Source organism: Poecilia reticulata, linkage group LG10 (assembly GCF_000633615.1).
Source record: "Poecilia reticulata strain Guanapo linkage group LG10, Guppy_female_1.0+MT, whole genome shotgun sequence".
Taxonomy (NCBI): Eukaryota; Metazoa; Chordata; class Actinopteri; order Cyprinodontiformes; family Poeciliidae; genus Poecilia; species Poecilia reticulata.
In genome coordinates this window covers 21,341,895-21,354,740 of record NC_024340.1, presented here as the reverse complement: position 1 = coordinate 21,354,740, position 12,846 = coordinate 21,341,895, and the positions used below count along the sequence as shown (strand labels likewise).

The 12,846-nt window shown below is 41.4% G+C and overlaps 2 protein-coding genes across 8 annotated transcripts in view; one reads left to right on the top strand and one right to left on the bottom strand.

Annotated features, from left to right (window-relative positions):
- flrt1b (fibronectin leucine rich transmembrane protein 1b) overlaps positions 1 to 10,384 on the top strand; it is a 53,037-nt gene extending 42,653 nt beyond the window's left edge. For 3 of the 5 annotated variants that reach the window (XM_017307130.1, XM_008420432.2, XM_017307129.1), the window contains exons 2-3: positions 1,359 to 2,306; positions 6,439 to 10,384. In XM_017307130.1, coding sequence (XP_017162619.1) covers positions 6,459 to 8,645 — 2,187 coding nt within the window. In that variant the 5' untranslated portion in view covers positions 1,359 to 2,306; positions 6,439 to 6,458 and the 3' untranslated portion in view covers positions 8,646 to 10,384. The remainder of the gene's footprint in view (positions 1 to 1,358; positions 2,307 to 6,438) is intronic. The other 2 variants (XM_008420433.2, XM_017307131.1) reach the window with 2 other exon arrangements.
- The window catches only part of macrod1 (mono-ADP ribosylhydrolase 1), a 173,748-nt gene that overhangs the window by 136,661 nt on the left and 24,241 nt on the right, over positions 1 to 12,846 (bottom strand). The gene's annotated exons all lie outside the window — the stretch shown is intronic.

Here is a 12,846-nt window from a genome sequence, read left to right as displayed (position 1 = left end):
CAGAAGAAACCAACATATTGGTAATACACGGATTTAATACTTTATCCACAGAGGACTTTCGCACTGAGAGGTAATTCCTGCTATCTTTTCGGACTATAAGCACCTATGCGGATTACTTCCTGTTCCTCCTGATGTGGAATGATGGGGAATGGACTGTCTGAACAGCCAAAGTTTTCCTCCATGTCATTCTTCCAGTCCTCTCACATCACTATTTTTGGATTAGACTCTGCCGGAAAGACAACGGTGTTGTGCAGACTGCAGTTCAACGACTTTGTGAACATGGTGCGGACCAATGGCTTCAATTTCAATTCAGTTTCAGTAAACTGAACTGGCAACCAAATCCTTTTAATTTGAAGAATTAGCCAAACCCTTCCTGGTATCCAAGTTTTCTTCAGAAAATGTTCTATTATTTATTTAAAAAACTCAGTCATATACAGGAGTGTTTACTATGGACGATTACTGATTTTTGAGAGAAAAAAAAACAGAGTTTATACCTCTCTTATGAATTTATAGTCTGCTTTGGTTCAGCTTACCCTCTGCCTACCTCTTCCAGTGCCTTCCAGGTCATAACTGATTTACCAGAACAGCGACTACTGGGAATGTGGCTGTGCAGCAAACATGACCTTGCCATGCAGTGAGACACAGTTGGGGACACTAGTCAGCGGTGACAAAAGTTTAAAAGTAAAACATGATGCTGGCCTTTCTGTAAATAAATCAATGACACCCAGCAGTAAAGCCTTGTTCTCCCAGGTGGATAATGGTTTTTATGGGTCATTTAAGAAGCTAATCAGTGATATTTAATTGACTGTAGCTGAACGATAGACCTTTCATCGATGCTGCTTGTGCCCTCACCTCTGGCCCAAAGTCAGCTTGGGTGGGCTTGAACAATAATAATGCCGGTGTAAATAACACAAGACTGTATAACCAGCCAAAACTCCCTTTCCGGGCAAAAATAAAATAAAACAAGAGCAGCAACTTAAGCTTATGTGTGGGAAGCTTATCAAAGACATGAATTTGAATGAATAAATTCATATGAAAAAACAAGAAATAAATGGCTAAGAATTCATATTTTTGTATCTGGTTTGTGTTTGTATCAAGTTGAACAGTTCATTTTCTTGTTAATGTAGAGGTACATTTACAAAGTTGTAGTTATTTCTGATTATTATTATTACCATTACCATTGTTTTTAAATATCAGTATCATATAATTATTAAAATAAATGGATTAAACAAATCAATAGCTAAATAATAGCAGCAATAAAATACTAGTGAAGCATAAAATAAATATTTTTTCAGGCTCGTTTCCTTTCTCTCCACATGAATTCTAATATCTCTTTCCAATCTGCTCTGTCTTTTCAGATGATTGATGGCCATCCCAACCAGGGGCTGATCTGCTAAAGTGAAGGATTTTAAAGAGACCGCAGCAGAACTCCTCATTGGAGCTCCATACCTGCGCTGCTCCAGGTGGATTGAATACAGAAGTGAATATCCACTGAATTTTCAGACAATTTGTGTAAACTAAAGAGGATAGTTGGACTAAAACTGAGGGACAGCAGATCATATCCTCTTAACATCTTTATTATTATCATCAAACTGTGACGTTTATATAATCATAATTGTGCTCGTAAAACCTAAACAAGAGATCACATTTTCTCCTTTGAGGACTATTTGCTGCTTCTTCTCATCTCTCTCCCCACTGCGCATCAATTAAAATTACAACCTGCCTCTTCAAAGTGAGTGTGACATGGCACTGTACTATTTTAGCATGACCTAGTGCTTGCATGGGGATCCAGGATTGCTTTTGACTTCCAAGAAGGACCCTTAAGCTCTGACTGCCTGCCTGCCTGCCTGCCCGCCCGACTGTAGCATTTGGGTGTGGAGGGTTTTGTTTCAGAATTAAACCTCTGGACACTCAATGAAGATGACTTAAGTTGGCAGGCCTGAAAGCTCCATACCCAGAAAGAGAGAACAAGCTTGGCAGGAGGACTAACACCCACCCAACACACACAAATGTGGACGCTGTGGCGGCTTTGAGCCATGCTGATATTGCTACTTGTGGAGCCCTGGAGAACAGGCTATCATCATCCATATCATCATTCACCCAAGCTGAGGAAGATTCAACAGCCCAAAGGAAAGAGGTTACACATCTGAGCGATTCAAAGAAGACTGTGAAACTGTGCTAACACAGAGAGATCCAAAGCAGCATCCTCAATCACACGCACAGACACTCTAATACTCTTCTCCACAAATCCCCGATACAGGAAAAACAAAGCTGCGGCGGACGTGAAAGACACAGAGACTGAGCAGGTTAGAAAGCCCTCGGCAATCACACACCGGGTCGATCAGACCTTTTACACACACGTCTTTGCTGTGCTTTCATCACATTGAGATTCACTACACCTACGGGTCGTTTTCTGCTGCATGATAAGAAAAAAAAACGTACAAAGACACACAAAGGCTCAGTGCTTCAAGGATGACCTTTCCTAGAACCCGTTTTAACTGTGGGGCATGTTGGTTGGCACACATCAAGTCAAAAAGTTGAGGTGCGCCAAGAAACTGGTTGATTATACAATCCACTAACCTCATCAATGGTTGATCTCTTTTCTGCCACACCTAAACTGTAACAAGCTACACTGACAACAGTCTTCAGTGTGCAACTCTTTTTCAGTATTAGTGAGAAGTTGAAAATAAATTCAACTTCTCAATAAAAGGGGGAAGAAGATTCAAGAAAAACTATTTTCTGTGGAGGCCTGCTGGCCATCATTCAGGTTGCTACAACAGGGGAGACGTCAGACAAAGATTTCCTCCTGACTAAATGCAAAAATGCAGGTTTTACGTGAAAATTTCATTTATTTCAAAACACATATCCAAACCAACCCGGCAAAACGTGAAAACTGGTTTTTGCACTCCTTATGGTAAAACCTGCCATGAAATGTTTGCGATAGCTAGCAAAGAGTGGAGAAATTGTTGTTTGAATTCAGTCAAATCAAAAGGTTTCAGAACCAACAGCCTGTTTCACATCTCAGTAGGATTTAAGTCTGGACTTTGACTAGGCTACCCCAAACCTTTTTTACTTTTTTTGGTATTTTGCTTTTATAAGCATTTAGAGATTGACTTTGTGGAATTTTGATTAACACGCTGCAAAACACAAGTTTGTTTAAACTCGGTGTAAGGAACTGATGACTCGACAGCAGAAGTCAGGATATAATAGGTTTCAGCAAGTTGTCCAAGACTGGAGGAAACAAATTAACACCACAGATCACACTACAATCACCATGTGTGTAGACGTAACGTTTTCTTCCCCTTGAAATGCTGTTGTACTTCTTCACAGCTCTATATTGCAGTAAATCTGCTCAAATTTGAAGCTGGACACAACTCGCTTACTTTGAATGGATCTTGCAAAAATTAAACGAGTATCTGGTGATACAAACAAGACTTAAGTCGCTATAATCGGTCATGTAAAATTAAAAAGTAGATATTCTGTTCTCTTTAGTTGGTTTATTTGTACAGAAACTTCCATCCCAAATCTTTAGGATTGTATTGCATTAGTAAGCATTTATTTCCAGACACTTGAATTAGAAAAAATGCACATAGTAGAGAAAATATACTTTGAAAGATTGATTTATATTTCTTAAGGTGAATCAATTAAAATCAATTTCTGAATGTCAAAATGCACAAAATTGGAGACACAGAATCTCTGAGTAGTCCACCTCTACAATAAAGACAAGGCTGAGGAGTGAGAGAGGATGAGGGAGTAGGAGTAAGCAAAGGAGGTGGTCTGCTGCATCCAGATCTCTGTTACTAAGGAAGAGAGGAGAGGAGCTGAGGAGTTGTAGGCAGGGAGACTAAACCCCTTCTGATTGATCCAATCTCAGTGTGCAGGAATCAACAAACAACTGGAGAGGAAACGATAAAAGAGGATTAGAAGAAAATAGAGACAGTGGAAGAGAGGACAAGGATAGTTCTGTAAACAAACCTTTAAGTGGATATAATGACAGGTCATGAAGGGAAGGCGTGCGGATGGGAGAGATAGATGGTGTAAAAGATAAAGAAGCAGAGAGACGAGACAGCAAGAGATCGAATAAGGGACAGTGTAGGACAGAAAATCTGAGGATCATTAAAGCAACATGTCGATTGGAAACCTTGGCATGTGGGCGAAAACACACAAACAAGCTTGTGCCAAGAGGATATTTATGAGAGGGAAGTGGGGATGTTGTGGCACTGAAACATATGCTAGTTGATATTCATAGAGCATCCCAATTTGGTCTCAGCTCCTACCTTTACGCTCCCTTTATGTGCCTGTGTATATCTGTTGTACTTTTTCTGTCTTCCAAACACAGATTTGAGCTAAAAATAAGATTATGAACAGAGAAAGTGAAGTCAGGGTTAATGTCAAATTCTGTGACACAGACACTTTTTCGCCCTGATGTATCTAATACCGTGTCAGGCAGAGACAGGAGCTGGTTGTTGTAGATACCGATCTCTGTCACATTCTCACAGAGACATGCAACAGAGGCATATAAAAGTACCAAACACAGCTATTTTTACACCTATCTAACAGAAAAAAACAACACCCAGTCAGGGATTGGATCCATTCTTCTTTCTGCAGCGAACTCAGCTGATACCGACTTCAGTCTTCACTGCCAGAAACTCATTTCTCCTCTCCTCCCATGACTGACTGTCCAAGTCTCCATCTGTCTCCTCACCCCCTTCCAACCTCTTCATTTCTTCTATTGTCGCCATCTCTTGTTTGCTTTGCATGGATTTTGACTGCAGCCGAAGGGCAATTTTGCATCGAGCACAGAGTTCACACACGAACACACATGTGGATATACAGAAGGGGGGCAGAAAAGAAACTTGCCTTTGGAGGATTTGTTTATCAAATGTGCTGTCAAATCATGTCAGCCCTTTCCCATCAGGGCACATTTTCCAGCCTCAGGCTAGCTGAAGACAAAGGGTTTATTGCTTAAAATGTAATTTCAACAAATTTGTTACTGTATATGGCTCCAATTGTACATATAGTTGCACTGAAATGGAAAGCAAAGACACTATATTACTTAGATTGTAAACATTTGTGCTATTAAATTTCAATCTATAGATTTTTTGGGGGGGGGCAGGGAGAAACAAAATATTGAGCAAAAAAACACAGTGCTAGGAAAAATTATTTCAGCGTTTTCTCAACTTTAAATCTTGTAGATGATTGAAGTAATTTGAATATATGAAAGACAACCTTAGTTAATCCAAATCTTAAATAAATACTTTTAATTTAAGTGGAAACATATTTGGCTCTATGTAAAAAAAAAAAAACACTAGGCACACCCAGAGCTGATTACTGCTAGAGCCATCATGTATCAATTTTGAAAGGTTTACAAAGTAACTGTTTAAGGTTCCAGTAAACCACAGCAGCAGCAATTATTAACAGAGAGAGGATACATGGAACAGGGGGGAACTAACCTGAGGTAAGAGGTTTGTAAGATAAGGCCAGATTAATTTGAAAAGCTTTTTCTCTCCAAGAACTGAATTTTGTTGGGGTTTGTTGTGTTTTACATCTGCAAGTCAGACAGTAGTTTTTAAGAGTGCTTTAATAATATTTCTCTGAATGAAAAAAATGTTTCCAGACACACTTTAGAGTGTGTCTGGAAAAATTTACGAACAATAACCGCTTGATGAAAATGTGCATTATACACGTTGTAGAATTTAAAGACTGCACATTACGTGCTCAGTGTGGTTATTAATATGTGTTCACAGTTCACAAAGTGGTCATGACCTCAAACAGACACATTATGCATCAGAGTAAACCTTCAAAAATCTGTGAAATTAATGTTTCTCTGTTGAGTTATTATCCTCCTTTTCTGCCAGGGTCAGATCTAACACCGGCACAGTAACTTTGATACTTGTGTTGTTTTCAGATCCATCAACTGCACCGCACCCAATTAATCTAATCTCCTTCTCCCCGATCTATCCTCCATTTAATTTTTATGTCACACACTCCAGTTCTCTTAACCTCATAGAAAATAAAGCCCTCTTCGCTTATTTCCCCCCACCCCCATTTCAACTGTCAGTGTCCAATTTTCTCCATTTCTGTTGTCTCTTTGCTTTCTCCGATTCTTATGATCTTTATCGCCGGTCAACCCACCCCTCGTTGAACTCACTGGATCTAAATGTCACTTTGTCTTCTGCTTGGACACTCTGACCCATATAGAACTGGACAGTTTCTCTTCAGGGCGTCTGACTGTTCTATTCCCAACTCTTTTCAACTCTTGAGATAAAAGGCCTCACTTTTAGCCAGCAGGTGGGAATTGAAAACTGAGCGTCTCAGAAATCACTTCAACTGTCTGGTTTGTTTTTTTATTTTATTTGAATGTAATATATCAGTACCCCTTTGGCTTTAGAAGGATTGACCTATCCTAGTATTAATATAACTTTTCCTTCTCTACAGGTCAGGAACCTTTCACCAACATGGCAGCCGAAAGTCTTGCTGAGCTCCGCGATTGGCTCTTTCTCCTCCTGCTGGTCCTCACCTTATTGGCTGAGGTGCTGGAGCTGGCGGCAGCTGCAATCGCCATGGAGACAGGCGAGGGAGATGAGGGAATTGTTTGTCCCTCCGTGTGTCGCTGTGACGAGGGTTTTGTCTACTGCAACGACCGTGGCCTGAGCATAATCCCTCCGCTGCCATTAACGGCTGCTATCCTCTACTTGCAGAGCAACCGGCTGAGCAACGCCGGGCTGCCACAGTCACTGGAACGCAGCACTTCTATACGAGTGATATACCTTTACGCCAACCAGCTGGATGAGTTTCCGATACACCTTCCTCCGTCCCTAAAGGAGCTTCATTTGCAGGATAATAATATACGAACGTTACCACGATCAGCTTTGGCCAAGTTACCATTACTAGAACGTTTACACCTGGATGATAACTCAATATCAACAGTTAGCATCCAGGATCGAGCTTTTTCTGGGACTCCAAGGCTACGACTGCTGTTTCTGTCTCGGAATCACCTGTCGAGCATCCCAGCAGGCCTTCCCGCATCACTGGAAGAGTTGCGACTGGATGACAACAGGATCAGCACCATCCCAACGCATGCCTTCCGCGGTCTCTCCTCCCTGCGACGTCTGGTCCTGGACGGAAACCTGCTGGCCAACACACGGATCGCAGACGATACCTTCTCTCGTTTATCTAACTTGACGGAGTTGTCGTTGGTCAGGAATGCTCTACAGTCACCGCCAGTCAACCTGCCTTCAGCTCACCTGGTACGACTACACTTGCAAGACAACGGGATGACCCACATTCCGAGGGCAACGTTGGATGGGATGAAGCGCCTACAAAGGTTGGACCTGTCAGGAAACAATCTGACCAGTCTGCCACGAGGGATTCTGAGAGACACCGAAAGCCTGGAGTTACTGCTGCTTCGAGGAAACCCCTGGAATTGTGGTTGCAACCTTCGCTGGCTTCATTCCTGGCTGCATGGCCGTGGGTCAGCAGTGACAGTCAGAGGCCTTGTCTGTCAGGGGCCAGAGTCTGTACGGGGCCAGTCGCTCAGAGATCTAACATCACTAATGGAGCAGTGTGAAGGCCCCCCTGCAGGTTCTAGTCCTGGAGAAGGGGTGAACCCAGTCGAAAAAGATGGAGGAGGTGAAGATGATGTTGGAGAGAGTGAAGTAGTCCCTCATGGGACCACCACAACTGCCCCTCTGTTGGTCCCCACACAAGGTTCTCTCTTCACTCTGCGGCCTAAGTGGCCAGGTCTCATTATGCCCCTGCCTCCAGGGGAAGGTGGGCAAGTATCTGGAGAGGCCTTTGAATTGACTGTTAAGCCTCTCTCTTCAGACAGTGTCCTTGTGAGTTGGCTGTACCCACAGCCAGCACCCTCCTTCCGCCTGTCATGGCTAAGAATGGGAAGCAGCGTAGCTCTGGGCTCAATGACAGAGACTTTGGTTGCTGGAGAGAAGAGGCAGTACCTCCTTAACCAGCTCACTCCACGTTCCCGTTACCTCATCTGCCTTCTGCCACTGCGACAGGAGGCCTCCTTTGGGGGATCTAGCATGGGTTCATCTCGAGCTGGCAGCATGGACACAGATAGTAAAGACTCAGCTCCAGCCTGTGCTCAGATAGAGACTGGAGATGTCAGCTCTGGAGGGGACGGTGCAGACAAAGAGGGACAGGACTCTGAGCTAACAGCTCTGCCACTGGCTGGAATTATAGGAGGTGCCACAGCATTGGTGAGCTTGCTTCTCATCTTTGCCATCTTCTGCTGGTATGGACAGAGATCAGGTTACATGTCTGGGGACTCGGGTTCATACAGCAGAGGCCGGGGTGGGAAGCATTATGATGACTATGTAGAGTCAGGCACCAAGAAAGACACTTCCATTCTGGAGATCAGGGCCCCTCCTGCAGGCTTTCAGATGACAGCTATGGCCCATCAGTCCCTGCAGCCTAAGCTGGAGGACGTTACCTACATCCATACCATTTTCCCTTCCTCATCCTCCTCTTCCTCCCAAGCTAATGGGACCTATCGGAGCAGCCATGGAGCTGGCAGTCTCAATGGCACTATCCTCAGCCAAGCCAGCCACCATCATGTCACTTATGGCACCAACCGTGGCTACAGAGAGGGTGGCATCCCTGACATAGATTATGCCTACACGTGATGATGCAGGGCACAATCCCTGAGCTACCAGAGCCCTGTTGGCTGGTGGCATTTTGCCCTTGGTTTCCAAAGTACCCTCTGTGCCTCTGATGGTTCGATTCTGATTGGTTTGCTTAGTAGATGATGATGATGATGGGACGATGTTAATAAGCGACAGAAGTGAGAGTCCCACTATACTCTTCTACTGTATCCTACAAAATACAGTAGGCTCTTCTCTCAGCACTGCTTATTGTTCTAAATGGTTATGTTTCCTCTTTTGGATATCTCAGTGTCTTTCAAACCTACTGCTCTTCTCAGCTCATAATAATACACGGTAAATTATTTGAGGTTGATATACTAGGCTTAGCTGATTTAGCAGGAGATATATTTATAATATGAGGAAAAGGCACTTGATGTGTATAGAGATAGCGCTCATATCTTCCTTCCAACTGTAAGCTCTGTGCTGTATAGATAAAAAGGGTGACAGAAAGGAGAAATCAATGGTTGTTATAACCCACAGATGACAATGCATCATGGCTGACATGAAAAGATGTGTTCCTTGCTCCCTTCTTTCCTCTGGTTTATCCCTCCCTCCCCTTTTTAATTTTTCCGTCTTTCCGCCTCTTTTTTAGTTTTTTTTTTCCTTTTTTTGGAGCTGAAGCTCTTTTCCTTTCATTCCTCTCGTGTCTTTTGTGGTGCTGTGAGCAGAGGACGACTTTGTTCTCGCCAAAGGAGCTGACAGCAGTGATAACAGCTCTGACAGAGACGGGAGACACAAACCACAGCATGGGTAGACTAATGAGTGGGAAAGAGAGGGGGAAAGTGTGTGTGAGGGGGTGATGGATAGATGGGTGGATGGAGGAAAAGAAGATAAAAGACAGCAAGGGGAAAAAGAGAAGGGTGCTGTTTGGGTGGGGGGATGTAGTCTCTCTGAGAGGTGGCTTGCTTATGGCAGAGAGGGAGGAAGGAGAAGAAAGACAGGAGTTAAGTTGAAAAAGGGCGTGTGACCAATGAAGCGGCAGGAGGCGAAAAAGAGGACAAAAGGAAAAGAAGATCGAGGGGAAGAGGGCTGACAACTGGAATAATGTGACTTCTTCATCTTAAAAAAGGATATAATTTTGCCCGCAGCGTGGCCACTGCTTCCAACAAACATGAGCGATAAAAGACTGCATGATTCTGTCAAAAACTTGATTGAACTTTGTTTGATTTATAGAGCGAAGAACATTTCAATAAATAAAACAAAGCGAGGAAGAGGCAAGAAAAACAAAAGGCAGAATAATCTCCAAGCAAACAAGACAAAAAAAATAAAAATTCTGAATTAAGAAGAACAGCATGAACCCAGTTTTTAATTCGGCTTGGTCTTATTATTAAATTATCTTTCACACAGTAATGAAAGAAACTAATCATGCATCTCATAATAGTAACCCATTTATCTTCAAGAGTAAGGCCAAACTTTTTTTATTTGGCAATAACTTGGAGCAGCAGATCATTTTTGTGAAGGAAATGATAATGACTGAGCTCTTCTTACTCACATTATGGAGCTTGGGGTTGATTAAAGACGTTTGTTTTCTTTCTGTTGTTTTTATTGTGATTCAGGAAAAATAAAGAGGGGGAACATACTAATCAAAATATCTATTATATTAAATGTGACTTTGCATTCTGATATTCATGTGTTCTCCTACAGCCTGGTTGATCATACAAAAACCACAGTATTTTTGAATGATCAACTACCATGGGACATTAATTTAAGAAAAAAAACCTTCTCAAAATACAAAGTTTTCAAAATGCTGTGGAGACATCATAACAAAGCAGGACTTTTTCAGTTTGTTGTGTTTCTCAAGAAAAAGGAAAAATAAACATATTAGCATTGCATGTGTGAATTAAAAATGTCCACAATCCATGTTGTTAAAAGAAACACAAAGATTCCCTGAAGACAGAATTCAAAACGGTAAAAAATGAAGTTTCCCACCAACCGTGATGTCAAAATCCAATATGGCTGCCATTAGGAGGTTAGAGTGAGGAGTTTATCTATTAAACATTATTTAATAGTGTTTGAATGGACTAAATGCCTACACAGCTGTGAGCTTATACTGCCAAAAGTAATTGGTGTGGACACTGAGAACAAACCTTGGTAGAGCCTAATAGTTTTCTGACTTGCAGCTCAAACATGGATCATGGATACATTGTGTTTGAGGTCTTCTCCAGATGCAAGTTCAGACTTCATAAGTAAATGAAGTGCAGCGTAAGTGGCCACTTTCACTTTTTCTTGACTCTTTAAACATTCCCAACTTCTCTTTTTATGTAGTATATCATTATAGATCAATGATCTTGAACAGTTTTATGGGCTCTTTGGGCCTTCAAACTCTTCACTTCACACTTTTTAAATAGTTGATGTCAACAAATTTCTATGAGTGTCTCTAACGGCAACTAAAGTGACACCAGCTATAGAACCATGGATCTAGTAAACCAACCCTATCAGAATTTTTTATGTGTTCTTAGATATGTTCAGACACTAAATATAAAATATATAGAGTTTTTAAAACAATGGAGTTCATTTTTAATTAAAAACACAATATGATTGTCCAAGCCCCAAACTTAGGAAGCTAACAATAACTTCAGGTTTCTAAACCGGACATTTACATGGAGTTTATAAATAAAGACACAACCTTTTCTCACAGTAAATCATTTGAAGTTTTCTCTATTTCAGGTCAATTAGTGACGCCAAAGTTATTTAATATTTAAAAAAATTCCAGAATAATGAGCATTTTTTTAAGGTCTCTTTTTAATTATCTTTTTCTAATTCAGAAGATTATAAACATTTCTCTTTTTTCTATTTGGAAAATTTTGTTAATTTAATTTGTAAAATATTTTGACCTATTCCTCCATACCACAGCAGTCTTTTGCAATGGCCACTACAAAACATGGACTCTGTTGTCCTTATGCCGTTTTATGGCGACATGCTTAGGGTTACTGTCTATTAAAAATGCACACTTTTGCCCAAACTTTCTGGACGATGTCTTGACATCTTGCTTTAAGATTTCCAAACAATATTACCCTTGTTATGTCATCTATGAGTCCCCAGTCACCTGGGAAGCGCACCAGTCCCTCCTGCAGCAAACCACCCTGGCAACATGATGGCTGTCACTCCCATTCTCCTCAGTAGGATGGTGCAAGCATCACACTTTTTAATCCAAATGTGACTTCAGTTTTAAATTCAGACCTCAGAACATGTCTCCAGCAATTCATGTTATTGTCCCTGAGTGCACATGAAAAGTGTAATTCTTATGTTTGCTTTGGAGTAATGGCTTCTTCGTCTGAGTGGCCTGTCAGCCAATGTCACTAGGACTCTGGGAAACAGAACCCATCTCCTTCTTGAAAGTCATTGTGATAGGGCGTTCCCCTGATGTTTACACTTAAACATATTTGTTTAAACAGATGAATGTAGCACCTTCAGGTCTCTGGAAATTGGACCCAGCGTTGAAGATTCATGGAGACATTTAGCAAATACCGTAAAAATAACTGGGATTTTCCTAACTGACCTAAAGCATGAAAACCTGAGGGAAAACGGGAGTGTCTTTGTATACAGTACATGTATGCAAATGTCTTGTTTTAACTTTACATTTCACATAAAATGGGAAGATATTCCTATACGTTTTGGATTATCTAAAATTGCAGCCTCAGTTAAATCTGCGATTAATTGCAGAATCCATTTTAACTTGTAATTTTTGTATTAAGATAAAGCACTGAAAATCAGACAGTTTTGTTAACCTAAATTATTTAAGATGAGCTGATAAAGTGTTGGCAGAGAAACATTTGTTGACTCAGGATGTCCAGTTTTATGGCCTTAGATAAGCATAGAGGATCTGCTAACAGCCCGACCGCTTCACTGTGCATCTCAACACCAACACGTCCACAGGAAAGCAGCCCCTGCTCTCTGACTGCCTCTCACTGAGCCCACCAACACACCCAAATGCAGGAGGAACTTTGATGGAAAATCATTTTTAAACAGTCAAATTTCCAGATGAAATTGAAGGGAGGACAGAGAGGGAGAAAGGAGAAACTTAGATAGAGCCTTTAAGTGTTGAAACCCGTTCCTTCTTTCTTTTGGTTGTACTCTTCTGATTTTCCTTCCTGTGTTGCTGTGTACCGATGTTAATCAAGGAGCTCTGGTGTGTATTTTTTTTATTTCTTTATATCTGTATTTTTTTTTCTTAAAATCAATT